We start from the raw sequence: 21,269 nt of genomic DNA on the forward strand, positions 1-21,269 counted from the left end.
CTCCCTGAGCCATTCCGTGTCCCTGAGCCATTCGCTATCCTTGGCCATTCCCTATCCCTGACCATACCCTGTCTCTGGCCATTCCCTGTCTCTGGCCATTCCCTGTCCCTGAGCCATTCCCTGTCCCTCGGCTCTGCAGGGCCAGGGGTGTCAGTGGGACCCGGGGGGTCCCTGCTCGACCCTGGCTCAGAACTGCAGCTCCAGCCCGGCCCGAGGGGCCCTGGGGGAGAACAACCCTGAGCCCCAGCTGGGCCAGAGCCACCCAGTTCCACCCAGTGGGGCCCAGGGCACTCCCAGCATGAGCCCAGTGGCTCCCGGTCACCTCCAATGTGGCCCCACTCACCCCCATATGATCCCAGTCCCCTCCAGCATGAGCTCAGGTGCCCTCAGCATGGTCTCACCTGCCCTCAGAATGCTCCCAGTCACTCCCAGTATGATGTCAGTATGACCCCAGCCACCCTCAATGTGGTCCCAGATTTTCCCAGTACGATCTCTGTCACCCCAGTTCTGGTCCCGGTGTATCCCGGTGCCCCAGTGTATCCCACTCCACCCCAGTCCATCCCAGCCTGTCCCGCTCCGTCCCGCTCCCTTCCCGGCACCGCCGCCCTTTCCCGATCCCGCCCCCGAACCAGCGGGTTTAAGGCCGAGTTTCACCGCAGGGCGCGGGAGTTCAGCCCACCCCGGCCCGGGGATCCCGCAATTCGTGGCCGTGGAGGGTCCCGGGGTGTCCCGGGGGGATCCAGAGGGGTCCCAGGAGGGGTCCCAAAGGGGATCCAGGTGAATTCCCGGGAATTCCCCCGTCCCCGCCCCCCCCGCGCTCCCTCGGACACCTCCGCCTTTCCCGTCTCACAACCTGCGCCGCCGGGATCTGCCCAGAGACCGATGACGTCACAGGCGGATCGGGCTTCCTTTGGCGATCAAGAAACAGCGGAGCCAATCGCGCGGCCGGAGGCGGCTCTGTGGGCGGGGCGTGGTCAGGGTCAGGGCCCGGCGGGGCCGCAGCGGAGCAGCGCGATGGCCGCAGCGCTGGGTGTGGGTGCGCTCCTGGGGCTGCTGGGGCTCCTGGGGGGTCCGGGGGGGGCGACGGAGGGTAAGTGGGACCCTCGGAGTGGGGAACTCTGGAATTGCCATGCCCGGGCACGGAGAACTTCTGAATCCCCATTCCTTGGGCATCGGGACCCCCCTGTACCCCATTCCTGGGCAGGAGAATTCCCTTTCCCCCCATTCCCAGGTACTGCGACCCCCCTGCACCCCCTCCCGCAGCACCGGGAACCCCAGCCCCTCCTCCCCTCCTTATCCGGCACCGGGACCCCTGAACCCCCATTCCTGAGCACGGGAAACCTCCTGAACCGCAATTCCTGGACATGCGAACCCCCTGCAACCTCCGTTTCCAGGAAGGGAACCTCCCCCAACCCCTATTCCAAGAAATAAGCCCCCCTCAACCCCCATTCCCGGCCACGGGAAACCCCTTGAGCCCCCATTCCTGGGCACTGGGACAGCCTGCACCCCCATTTCCGGCACTGGGACCCCCCCGGATCCTCATTCCTGGGACACCTTGGACCATCTTGTCCCTCACTTGGACCACCTGAACCCCCATTTCCGAAAACGGGGACCCCCCTGCACCCCAACCCCGGCTCCAGGACCCCCCAGAACCCCTTTGCTCTGAACAAATACCCCCCTGCAATCCCTTTTCCAGCCATCCTGCCTCTCCCTGATCCTCCCTTTTACTTGACCCTGGGACCCCCTGAATCCCTATTCCTGCCCTTCCCAGCCCTCAGATCCCACTTTCCTCAACACTGGGGACCCCTGGACTGCCCTTTCCTGGGCACAGGGACCCCCTGGATCCTCTGTCTCTCCTTTTCCAGTCCCATCCCCGCCTTTTACTTGAACCTTGGACCCTTCCTGACTCTCTTGGCTCTCCCAATTCCACTTTCTTGACCCTTGGGCCTCCCAAACCTGCCAATCTCAGAGTCCTCCCAGTTCTTCACTCTCTGCTCTTCCTGCAGGGGGTCCCAGGCACTGGAACCCGCTTGGCCACAATTTCTGGGCACTGGGACCCCCCTTCACCCCCATTCCTGGGCATGAGGACTCTCTGCAGCCCCCTCATCTGGCACCAGGACCCCCCTATACCCGGTTATCCTGTACCAGTACCCCCCTGCACCCCCTTTCCTGGCCATCCCACCTCTTCCAGACCCTCCTTTTCCTTGATCCTAAGCCCCTCTGACCCGCACTCCAGCCTTTCCCAGCCCGAAGTCCCTCCTTTCCTCTACACCAAGGACCTCCAGGACCCCCATTCCCAGCCATGCCGGGTCTTCCTTTCTTGTGACCTCTGTTTTCTCGACACTGGGGACGCCTCGACCCCATTTTCCTGGGAACAGAGACCCCTGGACTTCCCATTCCACCTCTCCCAGTCCCTGCACCCACCATTCCTTTATCCTTGGATCCCCTTGGATCCCATCTTGTTCAGCACCAGGATCCCTCTGGCCCTCCCTTATCCTGCACCAGTATCACCCTGTGGCCCTTTTCCAGCCATCCCACCTCTCCCATCCCCCCTTTTCCTTGACCCTGGGACCCCCTGAACCCCCATTCCTGGGCATGGGGACTCCCTTGCGTGTCTCATTCAGCACCCAGACCCCCATAACCCTTTTTTGGGGACTGGGACCCCCTGCACATCCTTACTGAGCACTGGGACCCCCCTGTACCCCCATTCCTGGGCATGTGCACCCTCCTACACCCCCCTATGTGGCAGCAAGACCCCCCTTGAGCTTCCAGTCCCATACATTAGAACTCTCCTGCACTCCCTTTCCTGCACCAATACCCCCCTGCACCCCCTTTCTCAGCCATTCCGGGTCTTCCCACCCTGTGACCCCCTTTCCCTGACCCTGAGGGCCCCTGGATCCCCCTTTCCTGGACACAGGAACCTCTTGGACTCCCTGTTCCACCTCACCCAATCCCTGTACCCTCCTTTTCCTTGAGTCTGGGACCCCCCTGAGCCCCCAGTCCTGTGCAGTGGGACCCCCTTGCACCCCCTACCCCGGCACCGACACTCCCTGCACCAACTGCCCTGGGATTCCCCAAGCCCCTTCCTGGCTCTGTCAGCTCTCCCTTTCCTTTACCCTTGTCTCGGTTTGAGGGGAAAAACCAAAATGTTCTACCCACAAGCAGGGGAGGGGCCTCCTCCTCAATAATCACACCACTCTTTATCAAATTTAAGAAAAGGAATTTTAATACAAGAAGGATAACTGCTATATATATATATATATATGTAAACAGACTAGTGCAACCCACTTCCCCAACACCATAAGAGGAAAAAAAAAAACAACAACAACAAAACCCAGCAGGTTTTCCTCCGGGAGAAAAGGTTATACTTAAGTGTCCTTGTCACAGCCCGCTGGCTGCAGAGTGAGTTTCAGTCCCTCTCCAGCGAAACAGACGAGCAGTGGGCTTTCAGATGGACTCAGTCTCTTTCCCCTGTGTTCCCCGTCCAAGAAGCAGACAGGTACGAGCAAACAGCAGCAAATCCAAGGCAGGTAGCAGCACGGCAGGAAAAAGTAATCCGAAGTAGGCAGCGGCAAGACAGCCAGGGAAAACCCCAGCAGTAACCAGCAGGGCAGCCTGCCTCCTTGGAGCCCCCACTCCCCCCTTCCGCCGAGCCAAGACTGAGGAGAATATCCAAAAAAAAAACCAAAAGAGACAAACCTGCCCCCACCCCAGCGATCACAGTTAACTACTTCTTTTGTTAACCGCTGGCCTGGGCAGTTAAGTGGCAGGGGAGAGAATTTACATAATAATCCCAAACTACAACATTATCCACCCCTAAATTCTCTTCCATGCCGATACTCTACATTAAACTTAAATTTTCTTTCAAATAATTAAGTGTTTACAAATACAGTAATATGAGTCGTTTACCCAGAGATAAGTTCCCCTTGAGGTACACATCGTGTCTCTCCATCTTCCTGCATCACCCACCAGGTGGAACCAGATCCTTGAGCAAAGACAACCCCACGAATGGGTTTGCCTTTGCCTGAGGCAGGGTTGATCCAGACTGTTTTCCCTAGCATACCTCTCAGGTGTATTACAGGGACTTTGTCTCCATCTACAGTGTGAAGGGGTTCTGATTGGGCAGGGCCGGCTCGATTGACAGAGCCTCTAGTGTTGACTAGCCATGTAGCCTTTGCTAAGTGTTGATCCCAGTGTTTGAAAGTCCCTCCACCCAACGCCTTCAAAGTGGTTTTCAACAGTCCATTACACCGCTCAACTTTCCCGGCAGCTGGTGCATGGTAGGGGATATGATACACCCACTCAATGCCATGTTCTCTCGCCCAGGTAGCAACTAAGCTGTTTTTGAAATGAGTTCCATTATCTGACTCAATTCGTTCTGGGGTGCCATGTCGCCACAGCACTTGTTTTTCCAGGCCTAGGATGGTGTTCCGAGCAGTGGCGTGAGGCACTGGGTGTGTCTCCAGCCACCCTGTGGTTGCTTCCACCATGGTGAGCACATAGCGCTTGCCTTGGCGGGTCTGTGGCAGTGTGATGTAGTCAACCTGCCAGGCCTCCCCGTACTTATACTTATCCCAGCGTCCACCATACCACAGGGGCTTCACTCTCTTAGCCTGCTTAATGGCAGCACATGTCTCACAGTCGTGGATAACCTGAGAGATAATGTCCATGGTTAAATCCACCCCTCGGTCTCGTGCCCATTTATAAGTGGCATCTCTGCCCTGATGGCCCGAGGCATCATGGGCCCATCGAGCCAAGAACAGCTCTCCCTTGTGCTGCCAGTCCAGATCTGTCTGTGATACTTTCACTTGCGCAGCTCGGTCTGCCTGTTGGTTGTTGAGATGTTCCTCATTGGCCCGATTTTTGGGCACGTGTGCGTCTACGTGGCGGACTCTCACAATCAGCTTCTCTACTCGGGTGGCAATATCTTGCCATATATCGGCAGCCCAGATGGGTTTCCCTCTGCGTTTCCAATTGGTTTTCTTCCATCGATCTAACCATCCCCAGAGAGCATTGGCCACCATCCATGAGTCGGTGTAGAGGTAAAGCTTTGGCCGTTTCTCTCGTTCAGCAATGTCCAGGGCCAACTGCACGGCTTTAAGCTCTGCAAACTGACTCGACCCACCTTCTCCTTCAGTAGCTTCTGCAACTTGTCGTGTGGGACTCCATACAGCTGCTTTCCATTTGCGATTAGCCCCTACAATGCGACAGGAGCCATCGGTGAAGAGGGCGTAGCGTATTTCCTCTTTTGGCAATTGATTGTATGGTGGAGCTTCTTCCGCACGTGTCACCTGCTCTTCCTCTTCATCTGCTAGACCAAAATTTTCACCTTCAGGCCAGTTCGTGATGATTTCCAGGATCCCAGGGCGATTTGATTTTCCTATACGGGCGCGCTGCGTAATCAGGGCAATCCACTTGCTCCAGGTAGCATCAGTGGCGTGATGTGTAGAGGCAGCCTGTCCTGACAACATCCACTTCAGCACTGGTAGTCGAGGTGCCAGAAACAGCTGTGCTTCTGTGCCAATCACCTCTGAGGCGGCTTGGACTCCCTCATAGGCGGCTAGGATCTCTTTCTCTGTGGGGGTATAGTTGGCTTCAGATCCTCTGTAGCCTCGGCTCCAGAATCCAAGTGGTCGGCCTCGAGTCTCACCAGGCACCTTCTGCCAAAGGCTCCAAGACAGGCCATTATTCCCGGCGGCGGAGTAGAGCATGTTCTGTACGTCTGGTCCTGTCCTGACTGGTCCAAGGGCTACAGCCTGAGCAATCTCATGCTTGATCTGGTCAAAGGCTTGTTGCTGCTCAGGGCCCCAGTGGAAATCATTCTTCTTACGGGTTACCAAGTAGAGAGGGCTTACGATCTGACTGTATGCTGGGATATGCATCCTCCAGAACCCTATGGCACCCAGGAAGGCTTGTGTTTCCTTTTTGCTGGTGGGTGGAGACATTGCTGTGATCTTATTGATGACTTCTGTTGGAATCTGACGGCGTCCATCCTGCCACTTCACTCCCAGGAACTGGATCTCTTGGGCTGGTCCCTTAACCTTACTCCGTTTGATGGCAAAGCCAGCTCCCAAAAGGATCTGGATGATTTTCTCTCCTTTCTGAAAAACCTCTTCTGCTGTGTCCCCCCACACAATGATGTCATCAATGTATTGCAGGTGTTCTGGAGCCTCACCCTTCTCCAGTGCAGTCTGGATCAGTCCATGACAGATGGTGGGACTGTGTTTCCACCCCTGGGGTAGTCGGTTCCAGGTGTACTGCACGCCCCTCCAGGTGAAAGCAAACTGTGGCCTGCACTCTGGTGCCAGAGGAATGGAGAAGAACGCATTAGCAATGTCAATAGTGGCATACCACTTTGCTGCCCTGGACTCCAGTTCATACTGGAGCTCCAGCATGTCCGGCACAGCGGCACTCAGCGGTGGGGTAACTTCATTCAAGCCACGATAGTCCACAGTCAATCTCCATTCTCCATCAGACTTATGCACAGGCCAGATGGGGCTGTTGAAGGGTGAGTGGGTTTTGCTGACCACCCCTTGGCTCTCCAGTTCACGGATCATCTTATGGATGGGGATCACAGCATCACGGTTCGTTCGGTATTGCCGACGGTGCACTGTCGTGGTGGCAATTGGCACTTGCTGTTCCTCAACTTTCAACAGTCCAACAGCAGAAGGACTTTCTGAGAGACCTGGCAATGAGTTCAATTGTTCAATCCCTTCTGTCTGTACAGTGGCTATTCCAAAAGCCCATCTATGCCCCTTTGGGTCCTTAAAATATCCATTCCTGAGGTAGTCAATGCCCAGGATACATGGGGCGGCTGGACCAGTCACAATGGGGTGTTTCTGCCAATCTCTCCCTGTCAAGCTCACTTCAGCTTCTAGCACAGTCAACTCTTGAGATCCCCCTGTCACCCCAGAAATAGAAATAGTTTCTGAGCCCACATGTCCTGATGCCATTAATGTGCATTGAGCGCCAGTATCAACCAAAGCCTTATACTTTTGTGGGTCTGATGTACCAGGCCATCGAATCCACACAGTCCAATAGACACGGTTGTCCCGTGCCTCTACCTGGCTAGAGGCAGGGCCCCTCTAACACTGATCCTGGTCATAGCGGTCAGAACCTTTTCTCGATGAGTACACCTGGGAGGTGCCCTCCTGTGGGTCAGATTCTTGCCCGTGGGAAACTGGAACTGCACTTACTCTCACTGACCTTCTTCCATTCTCCTTCAGTTCTTGTACTCGGGCTGCAAGGGCACGGGTGGGTTTCCCATCCCACCGTCCCATGTCTTCTCCATGTTTGGCCAGGAAGTACCACATCTCAGTTCGTGAGGTCTGTCCACTTCCTCTGGCTGGGGGGCGTCTGGCTCTGACTTCAGAGGTTCTCATTCGCACTGGTGCCACTTGGAGACTTTCCCTAATTTCCTCTCTGATCGCTTTTACCTCTGCAGGCAGCGTCTTGAGACTCTCAACCAATGTCTCTACAGCAGAAATACGGGCCTGCATTGGGCTGTGGGTCATGCTTTCATATATCCGGAGCTTATTTGCTACTGCGCCCACTGTTTCATGGTTCTCTTCCCTATACATGGATGCCAGGAAATCGGTGTATTCAGCTGGCCCCGTGCGTGAAAGGTCCCACCACATATGTGGTGTGCATCTGACCTTGTCAGGGTCATTATTGGCTTGCCCACCTCTTCCAAAAAGCACATCCATCATTGCCATCTCCCTCAGACGTAAAATTCCTTCTTCCATCGTCTTCCAAGTCTTCCTAATATGATGTTCCTGCAGGATTTCTCTATAAACAAACTTCTCTCTTACACTCGTTAGAAGTCGTGCCCAGAGTGAAAGGGGCTTTGATTCCCTCACGAACACCTGTTCAATAGCCACGTCCTGGGCCAGAGCCCCCAAAAACCTGGCTTCAGCACCATCCAGTTGTAAGGTTTCACCCATAAGGTCCCAAACTCGGATCAACCAAGTCAGGATGGGCTCACCCGGGTGTCGAGCAATGTCTTTCCGCAAACTACGGAGATTATCAAATGACAATGACTCAGTGATGATCTCAGGCTCTGGGTCTGCTTGCTGTGGAGGTGCAGCAGCCCCCTCATCGTCTGCTGGATGGTCTAATTTGGTCTTATATTTCCTTTTCTGAATAGGGGCAACTTCCATAGGCTTGGCCTGTCCTCCTGGTTTAGCCTCATCCTTTTCTCCCTTCACTGTGGCATCAGGGGTTTTATTCTCTCGCTTTTCCCCCTTCACTGGGCTAGGTTTCTGAATGCATTCTGGAAAAACCCTGGCCCTACCTTCAAACATTCTGTAAGCTGCAGGGATACAACCCTGCAGAAAAACCATAAAGAGCAAGATATCTCTGGCATCCAGGGAGAATTTAAACATCTCAAAAGCTGTTATAGCAGACTTGAATGGGGAATGGACAAAGGGTTGGGAGAAGAGATTCCCCTTTGTTCCTTCCCAAGGGTCCGTACTATTATCACTGAATCCCCAGAGGTAGCAGCTTAGGTTGCGGCAGGAAAACAGCCTGGAGAGCACCACCCACATGACATCCAAAGGCATCGAATTCATGGCACCATAAATCCAGAGTAAGAACTCAATAATAATTGCGGCTATTTGAGTTTTGCTCATTGATTTGTTGATAAGACTTAAACCTGCCGCTCCTTTTGGCATGAATTTGTACCAACAAAAAGCCAATATATTATACAGGATGGTCCTGATGAACTCTAAGCTCAAGACCCACATGGTGCCACAAAATAGCAGTTATCCTTCTTTGTTTACAAGCCCCACACGTTGGGCGCCAAGAAATGTCTCGGTTTGAGGGGAAAAACCAAAATGTTCTACCCACAAGCAGGGGAGGGGCCTCCTCCTCAATAATCACACCACTCTTTATCAAATTTAAGAAAAGGAATTTTAATACAAGAAGGATAACTGCTATATATATATATATATATGTAAACAGACTAGTGCAACCCACTTCCCCAACACCATAAGAGGAAAAAAAAAAACAACAACAACAAAACCCAGCAGGTTTTCCTCCGGGAGAAAAGGTTATACTTAAGTGTCCTTGTCACAGCCCGCTGGCTGCAGAGTGAGTTTCAGTCCCTCTCCAGCGAAACAGACGAGCAGTGGGCTTTCAGATGGACTCAGTCTCTTTCCCCTGTGTTCCCCGTCCAAGAAGCAGACAGGTACGAGCAAACAGCAGCAAATCCAAGGCAGGTAGCAGCACGGCAGGAAAAAGTAATCCGAAGTAGGCAGCGGCAAGACAGCCAGGGAAAACCCCAGCAGTAACCAGCAGGGCAGCCTGCCTCCTTGGAGCCCCCACTCCCCCCTTCCGCCGAGCCAAGACTGAGGAGAATATCCAAAAAAAAAACCAAAAGAGACAAACCTGCCCCCACCCCAGCGATCACAGTTAACTACTTCTTTTGTTAACCGCTGGCCTGGGCAGTTAAGTGGCAGGGGAGAGAATTTACATAATAATCCCAAACTACAACAACCCTTGACCCCCCAGTTCCCCCAAATCTCTGTGTCCCCCCAGTTCTCCACTCCCTGCGGTTCCAGCACGTGACGGTGTCAGAGCCCAGCCCGGGGGTCCCCCAGCACTTGTCCGTGGGATTCCTGGATGGGATCCCCTTTATGCGCTATGACAGCGAGCGGGGCCAGATGGAGCCACAGACGCCGTGGATGGAGAAGGGACCTGAGCCGGGATTTTGGGATGGAGAGACCAAGATCGCTGAGGTGCACCAGCACTGGGCTGCCGACAGCCTGGAGACACCGCGGGGCCGGTACAACCATAGCAGGGGTAAGTGGGGACAGCTGGGAATTGGAGAGTTCCATGGGGCTGGGCTGGGATCTGTGGGTCCAGGGGGCATCTGTGAGTCTGGAATGGGATCTGTGGGTCTGGGTTGGGACTTGTGGGGCATTTGTGGGGCTGGGGGTGATCTGTGGGACTAGATGGAAATCCATGGGTATCCAAGGAGCTGGGATGAGGCTCTGTGGGTCTCCATCACACTCTGGATGGGGCTCTGTGGGGCTGGGACACAATTCCAGGGGTCTCTGTGGGTCTGTTTGCCCCCCAGGTCTCCACACATTGCAGTGGGTTTCTGGCTGTGACCTCCTGTCCGATGGGACTTTCCAGGGATCGGACCGGTACAGCTACGACGGGCGGGATTTCCTCTCCTCTGAGCTGGGATCCAAGAACTTCGTGGCGTCCGATGTCGCTGCCCAGGTCACCAAGAGGAAAGGGGAACACGAACGGATCGAGGTGGAGGAGTGGACAAAATACCTGGGGTTCACCTGTCCAGAATGGCTCCAGATATTCATCAGATACGGGCAGGAGGCGCTGGAGCACAAAGGTGGGGATGGAATTCCCATCAAAATGTGGAATTTGAGAATGGAGGACTTAGGAATGTGGTAATTTGCGTGGGAATTCCATGGATGGATGTCACCATTATCCCATTCCAGAGCCCCCTGATGTCCATGTCTCTGGCAAAGAGGAACACGGGATCCTGACGTTATCCTGCCACGCATACGGATTCTACCCTGGCATCATCGGGATCAGCTGGATGAAAGGGGATGAAATCTGGAATCAGGAGACGGAGTGGGGCGGGGTCGTTCCCAACAGCGACGGCACCTTCCACAGCTGGGCCAGGATCGAGGCGCTGCCGGGGGAGTGGGAGCAGTACCGGTGCCGGGTGGAGCACGCCGGGATGCCGGAGCCCGGGATCTTCACCTGGGGTGAGGCTGGGAATGTGGAATGTGGGAACTGGGAAATGGGAACTGGGAATTTGGGAATGTGTAGTAGTGAGGTGGGGGTTTGTCTCTCCCTCCTCACACTTCCACCCTTCCCAGAGCCAGAATCCAACTGGAATTCCACCCCAGTGGTGGTCGCCCTGTCCGTCATCGCTGCCATCATCATCATCAGCCTCATGGGCTTCGGTGTCTGGAAGCTCCAATCCGGTAACTCACGGGATGGGGGTTGGGAAGGGGCACAGATCCACCTGACAGCATTCCATGGATCCTGTGCCACAGGTGCTGATCCTGCTTTATTTCCATAGGGAAGAGGGAGAGGAAGGGATACAACACAACGCCTATGAGTGAGTACCAGCAGTGTGTCTGGATACAAATCCAGATCCTCTCCATGTGGATCCAGTGATGGATCCCAGGATGGATCCAGGTGTGTGATCCAGGCTAGAATCTCATGGATCTTCTGTTTTCCACAGTAGCAGATGTGTGAACCGGCGGCTCCCCTGCAGGTATGGAGTGAGATCCAGGTGGGATTCCAGAGGGGAATCAGAGCATAGTGGATGGAGCAGGATTGGGATGGGATTCCAAATCAGGGCAGGATTCCAGAGTGAGATCAGAAGGAATTCTGCAGTGGGATCAGGGCTGGATTATGGAGCAGGATCAGGCTGGCTGGATAAAGGGGGATAGAAGTGGGATTCCACAGTGCGATTGGGTGGGATGGGTGCAGCAAGATGATGATGGATTCCAGAGGAGCTCCTGCTCTCTGTGGGCTCCACAGCTGGATCGATCCCATGGGATGGGGACAGGGACATGGTGACTCTGTCCCCCACTCTCATTGCAGCAGGAATCTCCACCTGAGCAATCCAGCCCCTTCCCTCTTCCTGGGGAAGGCCAGGAGCTGCTGGCAGAGCTCATCCTGCATCTCTCACCCACCCTGGCACCACTGCACCTTTTCCTGATGGATGAACTTCTGCTTTTTCATGTTGGAAACTGTCTTGGTTTGAGGGGAAAAAAACAAAATATTTACCCTTAAGCGGGGGAGGGGCCTCCTCCACGATAATCACACCACTCTTTATCAAATGTAAGAAAAGGAATTTTAATACAAGAAGGATAACTGCTGTATATATATTTATATATATATTTATATATTTATATATGTAAACAGACTAGTGCAACCCACTTCCCCAACACCACAAGAGAAAGAAAAAAAAACAACAAAACCCAGCAGGTTTTCCTCCGGGGGGAAAAGTTATACTTAAGTGTCAATGTCACAGCCTGGCTGGCTGCAGAGTGAGTTTCAGTCCCTCACCAGCGAGACAGACGAGCAGTGAGCTTTCAGATGGACTCAGTCTCTTCCCCCTGTGTTCCCCGTCCAAGAAGCAGAAAGGTACGAGCAGCCAGAAGCAATTCCAGGGCAGGCAGCAGCAGCAACGGGGCCAGAACCAGTCAGGGGAGGCAGCAGCAGCAGCCGCGTGGCCAGAACCAGTCAGGGGAGGCAGCAGCAGTAACGCGGCCAGAACCAGTTGGGGGAGGCAGCAGCAACGCGGCCAGAACCAGTCAGGGGGAGGCAGCAGCAGCAGCAACGCGGCCAGAACCAGTCAGGGGAGGCAGCAGCAGCAGCGCAGCCAGAACCAGTCAGGGGGAGGCAGCAGCAGCCACGTGGCCAGAAAGCAGTCCGGGCACAGCAGCAGCGAGACAGCCAGGAAAGCCCCAGCAGTAACCAGCAGGGCAGCCTCCTCGGAGCCCCCACTCCCGCGTTCCGCCGAGCCAAGACTGGGAAGAATATCAAAAAAAAAAAAAAACAAAAGAGACAAACCTGCCCCCACCCCAGCGATCAACAGATAACTGCTGCTTTTGTTAACCGCTGGCCTGGGCAGTTAAGTGGCAGGGGAGAGAATTTACATAATAATCCCAAACTACAACATAAAAACTGGAACGAAATATAAAGACATAATAAAAAGAAATTATAATAAAATTTAAAAAAATAAAAGTAATGGCATAGTTTTTCCTACTGGGATTTTGGGGTTATTCTCTTTTATCCTGTTTCCTGCTACTGGAAGAAACTGGGAAAATTCCTGTTTTTCCTTTTTTTTTTCCCCTTTTTTTCTTTCAAGTTTTGGATACATGAGGGAAAAAAATAGAAGTATTTTTACCTCTATAAAAAGATGGTGCTGGGCGTTCTGGGACTGGCCCTAAACTGGGATTACCACCCAAAAACGTGAAGAAAAAGGAGGGGACAAGGTTGGGAATTGGTCATAAAATGGTCCAAGTGTCCCATGGATTTGGGATTCACATTTACTCCGTGGCTTTGCATCCCACAAAACTCTCCCCAGAGAGATTTTTGGAACAACTGGTCACCTCCATTTCCAGGAGAACCCCAAGGCTGTTCCAGGCAGGAACCTGCAGCCAGTGTGGGTTGGAGTGAGGGCAGGGCAGGAGTGGAGACGGGTGAACAACACACCCAGCACCCCCCAGGTGGGACTGTCCCAGTCCTGTTGGGATTAAAAACAGCTTTGCTTCATTTCAGACCCATTTTGTGCCCTGATCCCTCTCCCTGAGTTTTTGTGGTCTGTGCAAAGGTTTCCTGTTCCTCTGGCAACGCTCTGCAGACCAAGGGCTGGGGGCACAGGGCACAGTGGGGTTGGTTATTTGGCATATGGGGGGCACAGGGCACAGTGGGGTTGGTTATTTGGCATGTGGGGGGCACAGGGCACAGTGGGGTTGGTTATTTGGTGTATGGGGGGCACAGGGCACAGTGGGGTTGGTTATTTGGTGTATGGGGGGCACAGGGCACAGTGGGGTAAAAGTTAATCAACAAAAATTTAATAATGCATAATTTAATTAAAAATACATTTAATAAGTCGCAACTAATGAAATTATAGATTTATCTGTGAATAAAATGAATTATTAAAATAAAATATTAATAAATAAAATATATAAATATATAAAAGGTGTAAAAATATGTAAATTACTAGGAAAATAAATAACTATTAAAATCACATACTGAAAAGATAATCAAATATTAGAATTAAAGTATTAGTAAAACTAGAATTTTATTTTATATATATATTAAAATATATAAATAAATAAAGCAAATTATGCAATGAAAATATAATCAAATAATTAGAATTAAACTATATTTAAAATAGTATTTTAGTAATATTCTAATACAATAACAATATTTCAGTAAGTATAATAATTATAGAATAATATGTAATATATTTACATCATAATGTCTATATTACTCCATGTCAGTGAAAGGGAGGAGGAAGAAGAGGAGGAGGAGGTGGGGGATGTACCTCCAGGAGCCCTTTCAGCTCCTTCCTCTCTCCCCCCACAGCCCCTTCACACCCCCCGGAGCAGCTTCACCCTCGGCAGTGGCTCTTTGTGGCTCCTGCGGCCGCGGTGACACATGGACAGCGACTCAGAGCCTGGAGGGACACGAGCCCACCCCCCTGCCGGGCTCTGCTCCTGCTCCAGAGGGGCCAAACCCCCCGTTATCCCGGATCCCAATGTCCCGGGGACAGGGACAGGGCACTGACCACCATCTGTGCCAGCCCTGCTGTGCCCCGGAGGGGCCCCGGTGAGTGACGTCCCTCGGCCCCTCTGCCCAATCCCAGGGGGGCTCTGCTTGGGGGGACGGGTTTGGAAGGGCCAATGTCCCTGATGGGGCTGGATCCCTTCCCTGCAGGGAATCCTGGGCAAGAAAAGGACCTTCTGTGCCTTTTCCTGAGCTGCTGGTGGCCAAACCCCAATGCTTTGCCCTCCAGAGGGTTTGCTGCCCACCCCCAGCCTGGGGCACAGTGTTGGCACCAGCAGGTTTTGTTCTTCTCACCCCATTTCCTTGGGAAGGATGGAAAATACAGCCAGTGCCCACGGACACCATGCAGGGCTTCACCTGCTCAGCAGGGCTGGGGGGCCCTGCAGCCCCCTCTGGGATCACTCCAAACATCCCCAGGGCTTGGCTTGGGGGTCTCCCCATCCCCAGGACACCTCTGGGTGCAGCTCAGGGCAGGAGAGGGAGGGACTGAGCTCTGAGGCTCAGCAGCTTTGCTGGGACAAGGGAACAAAGAGGCACCTTGTGGGATTTCTGGGCTCCCAGAGAGCCTTGTGAGGTTTCCTCACTGAGCAGAGGGATGTGGGGGGGCTGCAGCTGAGGCACAGTAGTAAAAGCAGAGCAGGGAGCACAGAGGAAGAAGAGCTGCTTCCTCCCTCGCTCCCAGTATGGTCCCATTGCAGGTCCTCACTGGTTCTGGGCTCTGCTGGGACCTGGAGGGGTTGGGACACTGGTCCTGGTGGGCATCGTGCTGTGGCTGCTGCAGGGACAAGGTGAGGCATCCAAAAGGGATAAACCCCCCTTGAGTCCATGGTAAAATTCCCCAAATCCATGAGAGCCCAGCTCCAGGCAGGGACTGGAGCAGATTCCCCCTGAATTTCCAGCAGGGAGCAGCTCCTGGGCAGTGGCAATCCCTGAGGGGCAGGGGGGCAGAGCTGCCAGCAGGGGCTGATTGATGTGGGTTTGGGGGCTGAGCAGCTGCAGGTCCCTCTCTCCACCCTGATGGTGCCTGAAAATACCCAGGGACTCCCTGTGTTGTCGCCAGGAGGAGTTTCCAGTGCTCCAAATTAAAATTTAAATATAAACCAGAGGGACACTCGTGGTTGTGTGGGAATAAGGGCAGCTGGTGGTGGATCTTTGTCAAGAGGGAAGTTTCAGGTGGAATTCTGGGTTCCTGGATCCTTCCAAACCCCACTGGGGCTCCTCTGGGAGTGGCTGCAGATGGAGAATTTCCTCTGGGAGCACCAGTTGCTGCTGATCCCATGGGATTTGGTGTAGGCACATTGGCCATTGCCATGGATGCCAAACCTGCATCCAGAGCACAGCCAGAGCTCAGGGAAGGATTCCCATTCCCAGAGAGTGCTGCAGGAGCAGGGACCACCCTCCCCAGCAAACCTCCCCCAGGCAGAGCCCAAACTGCCTCGACCCCTCAAAGGAGGGGATATTCCCATGGGCTTCATCCCAGCATGGCCTCAACCCCCACCAGCACCTGCATCCCACAAATCCATGGGCTGTGTCCCAGGGCTTTGGCACAACCAGGAAAAGCAGTTCCCACCTCCTTAGATCTGGATCTACCTGTGCCTTCCTGCACTCAACCCCAGCCCAGCTCAACATTTTGCTCTCCAGGAGAAGATGGAATGTACAGGGCATTGAAGAGGGACCCATTGAACCATTCCCAAGGTCTGGAACCTTCCCTCTGGAGACCAATCCAGTGGTGCACAGACCACCTGTAGCACAAGAGGAAATTCTGGAGGTGGGCAAAACAAGGATCACAGGCACCTCCACCCCACTCCCCACAGGGAATTCCCAAACCTGCTCCCCCAAAACCATCCCACACTGGGGATTCCTCTCCCCAGCTCCTCCCAGGTATTGATGGTGGTCAGGTGGGCTGGGTGGGAGAGGCAGGAGGCCTCATTCCTGTTCCATCCCATTCCTGCTCCATGAAATAAAAGAACTTGCCCTCGAGGCCGATCCCACTCTCCAGGCAGCCAGGCAGGGCAGGAGTGGGGCAGGATGGGCATTTCTTAGCTGGAATCAAGGACAGTGCACCCACCAGGTGGATTACTCCAGGGGGTTTGCCAGGAGGATGCTCAGGGTGGCTCCTCCACCCTCAGCACTCACCCAGCTGGGCAATGAGGGTGAGGAGCAGCCCCACAACGAGCAGGGTGACCCTGATGGGCACCTTTTTGTCCCTGATGCACCTGAGGCTGAAATCTGGGGACAAACTTGGTGGAAAAGACACAAGGAGCACCCACACCATCCCCAGCCCCCTGTGTGCACCTTCCCAATACATCCCAAAGCACATGGGGGGCTCCAGGCTCAGTTTGAGGGGGACCCATTCCATTTTTGGGGCTGCATTCCCTTTGTGCCCCTCTCCACCATGGGATGGGCACCATCCTCCTGACCCACAGCCTGTAAACAATTTAAACCTTCTTAATCCTTCCCCACAGCTGGCAAACAACTTTAACATTCTCAATCGTTTCCCCTCACAGCTCTCTGAGCTCATTTTAGCTGCCCTCAAAACCCTAAACCACAACCCCAAAACAAGAACTGGTTCTTACTGGTCCCTTCCTCTGCCCTCCCCTGCACTGGCTCTATCACAGCAGCTGAGTCTCACCTGTGCAAACCAAGCCAGTTCCTGCTCAGGGTGGGAATTGGGGAGTGGGAAATGCCTGATTTGGGGCACTTTCCTGCCCGTTCCTGCACTTTCCTATACCCGGTTATCCTGTAGCAGTACCCCCCTGCACCCCCTTTCCTGGCCATCCCACCTCTTCCAGACCCTCCTTTTCCTTGATCCTAAGACCCCCTGACCTGCACTCCAGCTTTTCCCAGCACGAAGTCCCTCCTTTCATCTACACCAAACACCTCCAGGATCCCCATTCCCAGCCATCCCAGGTCTTTCCTCCCAGGAAAGTCAAGCACAATTTTCCCTTTGCCGGGTTTGGGTGATTTCAGCCTTCAGAGAACCAGGACTCGCTTTGTTTTCCCAGCTCACCCTTGGCTCTGCCATCTCTGTGTGCCCTGGAAAGGTTTTGTCTCAAGGACTCGCACAGCTGTGAGATGTTTTCAGGCCAGACCCCCAGGTCACCCCACAAGGTGCTTCAGCCCCACCTGAGCCCACCCCGTCTCCCCACCCTGTGCAAGGCAGGTCGTGGAGCCCCCAGGACAGGGGATGGTCCCTCTGGACCTGCCTCCCGCGGGGCCTCTGCCACCCCTGAGGGGCACAGAGGGGACAGGGGCACCCTCAGCTCCTCCTGCCACCCCTGGGGGGCACAGAGGGGACAGGGGCACCCTCAGCTCCTCCTGCCACCCCTGGGGGGCACAGAGGGGACAGGGGCACCCTCAGCTCCTCCTGCCACCCCTGGGGGGCACAGAGGGGACAGGGGCACCCTCAGCCCCTCCTGCCATGAGCTGATCTCAGACAACACCCTGAGCTCTCAGGGCCTGGACAGCTCCTGCTCCATTCTGGGGCTGTCCAATGATGCTCTCATGGCTGAAATATAAAACCACAAAAAGCTGATAATCCCCCAAACTCTCCCCCCACAGGCATTTTTCTAAGCCTGTTTCTTTCCTCAAGGCTGTTTTTTGTTCACTGTTTCCTGTCCCAGCCTGTGCTCAGCCCTGTTATTGCTGTGACCTCCCACATCAGCACATTTTCCCACCTTCTTCATTGCTTTTCCTAAACTCTTTTCCTGCTTTCCTTGGCCATGCACTATCCCCAAGCCAAAGTTAAAAATTAACAAGTTCAGCAAAGCAAAACTGACCCCACGATTACAGTTTGTAGAATATTTATAAGGAAAATAAACAGAGAAAGAGGACAAGAATCCACTGACACAGAATGTGGATGCTGCTGGTGGGTCACTGGGAGCTGCAAAGAGTTTCCATATTAATTAAAACTATGTATAAACCCTGACATCAACAAATTCCAATTATTACCAGTCCTTACCCAGCATTTCCTTCACAGGTAAATATTCTCCAGGTAAGAACCATCTACCTGTGCCTGCAAAGTAGGAACCAAAAGGATCGTTTTTCCCACCCAAACACTTGATTTTGAATAAGGTTGAATTGATGCAGTGATTTTTACTGTTCTCAGCCCCCAAATTCCTGCTGCCCCAGGCTGCACTTTAGGGCATTTTGAGGGAAAAAACAGGTGGGGGAGGAAGAGGAGGAGAAAACATCTAGTGGGGAACAGCAGAGAAACTTGTCATGGAAAATACTCCCAAAGACTCTGAGTTTGGAGCAAATACAGGACTTTTGTGCCCCAAAGAGCATTTCAAAACTATTACAGGCCAATATAGTTGTGGCCTTTTGTTTTGCTGCCCAGGGAAGGGAAATGAGTCCACAAGTGCACGTGGGAATTATTCAAAGGGGCTTTTCTCCAGTGACCAAAAGAGAGGGAATCCAAACAGTCGACAGGAATGTCCACTTTTTATCAGAAAATAAAAGAGTAATTCAGCCCTTACCTGAGGTGTCCCTGCAAGGAGACACCTGGGGGGTCACTGGGACCCCAAGGTGGGACCCACAGGCTGGGCTGGGCTGGAGGGGGAGGCCCAGGGGAGATGGAGCAGGACGGGGAGGAGAAATCTGCCTATTATTTCTCCTCTAGTACCACATCCTCCTTCCCCCTCACAAATTCTCTCTGGATATGGCACAGCAATCATGGGAAGAGAAAACTAAACTCAAATCCCAGTTTGCTTCATCCTAGTCCAGCCCAGCCCCCACAGCCCCAATCTGGCCCACACCCCCATCCCGGTCCATCCCACACCCCATCCCGGTCCATCCCACACCCCCATCCCGGTTTATCCCACACCCCCATCCCGGTCCATCCCACACCCCATCCCGGTCCATCCCACACCCCACCCCGGTCCACCCACACCCCCATCCCAGTCCATCCCACATCCCCATCTCGGGTCCATCCCAGATCGCGTCTGTGTTTCAGTCCCAGCAGGGCTTGGGTTGGGAGGGACCATAAAGCCCACCCCGCCCCACCCGTGCCCCGCGCGGGGACACCTCCCACCAGCCCAGGGGGCTCCAAGCCCGGTCCCACCGGCCGGGGACACTCCCGGGGACGGGGCGGCCAAACCTGTCGGGCCGAGCGGAACCGGGACGGGCCAGCGCTGCTGCGGCCCCAGCTCCGAGCGAGAGGGAAGGAGGAGCCCTCGGGCAGCCGCTCCCTCCGCGGGCCTGGGGAGGGGACACGGCGGGGCACGGGCGACGAGCCCTTCGGGTCCCACCTGCGCTGGGGCCGCGTCCGAGCCGAGCCGAGCCGAGTGCCCGCCCCCCGCCCGCACTTTGTACAGAACCCGCCTCCCTCTCCGAAACCCCCGCGGTTTGCGGGAAACAGCCCTGGCGATGTGCCCGGAGCCGCCGCTGGAGCATTCCCACCCTGGCGATGTGCCCGGAGCAGCCCCTTGAGCATTCCCAGCCCTGGCGATGTGCCCGGAGCCGCCCCGTGAGCATTCCCACCCTGGCGATGTGCCCGGAGCCGCCCCTTGAGCATTCCCACCCTGGCGATGTGCCCGGAGCCGCCCCTTGAGCATTCCCAGCCTGGCGATGTGCCCGGGCTCCGGGAGCGCAGGGAATCGCTGCTATTCCGACCCGGCTGGAGCTCCGTGTGCCCCTGAGCTGGAGCGACTGTGCCCTGCGGAGGAGCCCGGGATGGGGCAGAGACCCCCTCGCAGCCCGGGAGGAGCCCAGGCCGGAGCAGGGGATGCCCCAAGGAGGCCGAGCCCCCGCGGGAGCCCCTGCAGAGCCCCAGGAGCAGAGCCCTGGTGTCCAGGGCTGCCCCCCCGGCCCAGCGGGGCGGGTTTAACCCCAAACTCTGCAGCCAAGCCTGTCCCGGGGCAGCGGCCTCTCCGTGACAGCGACACGGCCCGGAGCGGTGCCGGCAGGGACTGAGGGCAGGGGGGCACAGGGACCCTCCGGCGCCCCTCGCTGCCCACGGGGGGAACGAACGTTCCCGGCGGTGACATCCAGGGCAGGAACCAGCCATGCCATGGCCTCAGCTGCTCCCTGTCCCCGGGGCCATTCCCTGTCCCTGGCCATCCCCTGTCTCTAGGCATTCCCTTTTCCTGGCCATTCCCTATTCCTGGCTATTCCCTATCCTCGGCCATTCCCTGTCCCTGGCCATTCCCTGTCCCTGGCCATTCCCTATCCCTGGCCATTCCCTATCCCTGGCCATTCCCCATCCCTGGCCATTCCCTATCCCTGGCCATTCCCTGTCCCTGAGCTCTGCAGGGCCGGGGGTGTCAGTGGGACCCGGGGGGTCCCTGCTCGGCCCTGGCTCAGAACTGCGGCCTCGGCCGGGCCCGAGGGGCCCTGGGGGAGAACAACCCTAAGCGGCTCTGCCCAGTTCCACCCAGTGGGGCCCAGGGCACTCCCAGCATGGGCTCAGTGCCTCCCAGTCACCTCCAGTGTCGCCCCACTCACTCCCGTATGATCCCAGTCCCCTCCAGCATGATCTCAGGTGCCCTCAGCATGGTCTCACCTGCCCTCAGAATGCTCCCAGTCACTCCCAGTATGATGCCAGTATGACCCCAGCCACCCTCAATGTGGTCCCAGTTGTTCCCAGTACGATCTCTGTCACCCCAGTTCTGGTCTCGGTGTATCCCGGTGTCCTAGTCTATCCCACTCCACCCCAGTCCATCCCAGCCTGCCCCGCTCCGTCCCGGTCCCTTCCCGGCACCGCCGCCCTTTCCCAATCCTGCCCCCGAACCAGCGGGTTTAAGGCCGAGTTTCACCGCAGGGCGCGGGAGTTCAGCCCAGCCCGGCCCGGGGGTCCCGCAATTCGTGACCGTGGAGGGTCCCAGGGTGTCCCGGGGGGATCCAGAGGGGTCCCAGGAGGGGTCCCAAAGGGGATTCAGGTGAATTCCCGGGAATTTCCCAGTCCCCGCCTCCCCCGCGCTCCCTCGGACACTTTCGCTTTCCCGTCTCACAACCTGCGCCACCGGGATCAGCCCGGAGTCCGA

General features: G+C 55.3%; 3 protein-coding genes across 7 annotated transcripts in view; 2 read left to right on the forward strand and 1 right to left on the reverse strand.

The window, feature by feature from the left end:
• LOC139673816 (zinc finger protein 850-like) overlaps positions 1-21,269 on the forward strand; it is a 554,262-nt gene that overhangs the window by 222,573 nt on the left and 310,420 nt on the right. The window lies entirely within an intron of this gene.
• LOC139673854 (class I histocompatibility antigen, F10 alpha chain-like) lies at positions 1,015-12,727 on the forward strand. Of its 5 annotated transcripts, none has more exons than XM_071559747.1 (8): positions 1,015-1,090; positions 9,538-9,801; positions 10,079-10,354; positions 10,464-10,736; positions 10,851-10,958; positions 11,057-11,095; positions 11,222-11,254; positions 11,587-12,727. In XM_071559747.1, the coding sequence occupies exons 1-7, from the start codon at positions 1,015-1,017 to the stop codon at positions 11,233-11,235; spliced, it is 1,050 nt and encodes a 349-aa protein (XP_071415848.1). In that variant the 3' UTR covers positions 11,236-11,254; positions 11,587-12,727. The 5 variants fall into 5 exon arrangements, with proteins under 5 accessions (XP_071415848.1, XP_071415849.1, XP_071415850.1 ...); XM_071559748.1 differs by having other exon boundaries at positions 11,590-12,727; XM_071559749.1 differs by having other exon boundaries at positions 11,225-11,254.
• LOC139674266 (uncharacterized) lies at positions 15,456-19,720 on the reverse strand. The gene is given in 7 exon segments (XM_071560459.1): positions 15,456-15,609; positions 15,945-16,048; positions 16,137-16,231; positions 16,234-16,329; positions 16,423-16,515; positions 16,863-16,913; positions 19,291-19,720. Coding segments are annotated over 7 exon segments (1,023 nt in total).

This window comes from Pithys albifrons, chromosome 7, assembly GCF_047495875.1.
Source record: "Pithys albifrons albifrons isolate INPA30051 chromosome 7, PitAlb_v1, whole genome shotgun sequence".
NCBI lineage: Eukaryota > Metazoa > Chordata > Aves > Passeriformes > Thamnophilidae > Pithys > Pithys albifrons.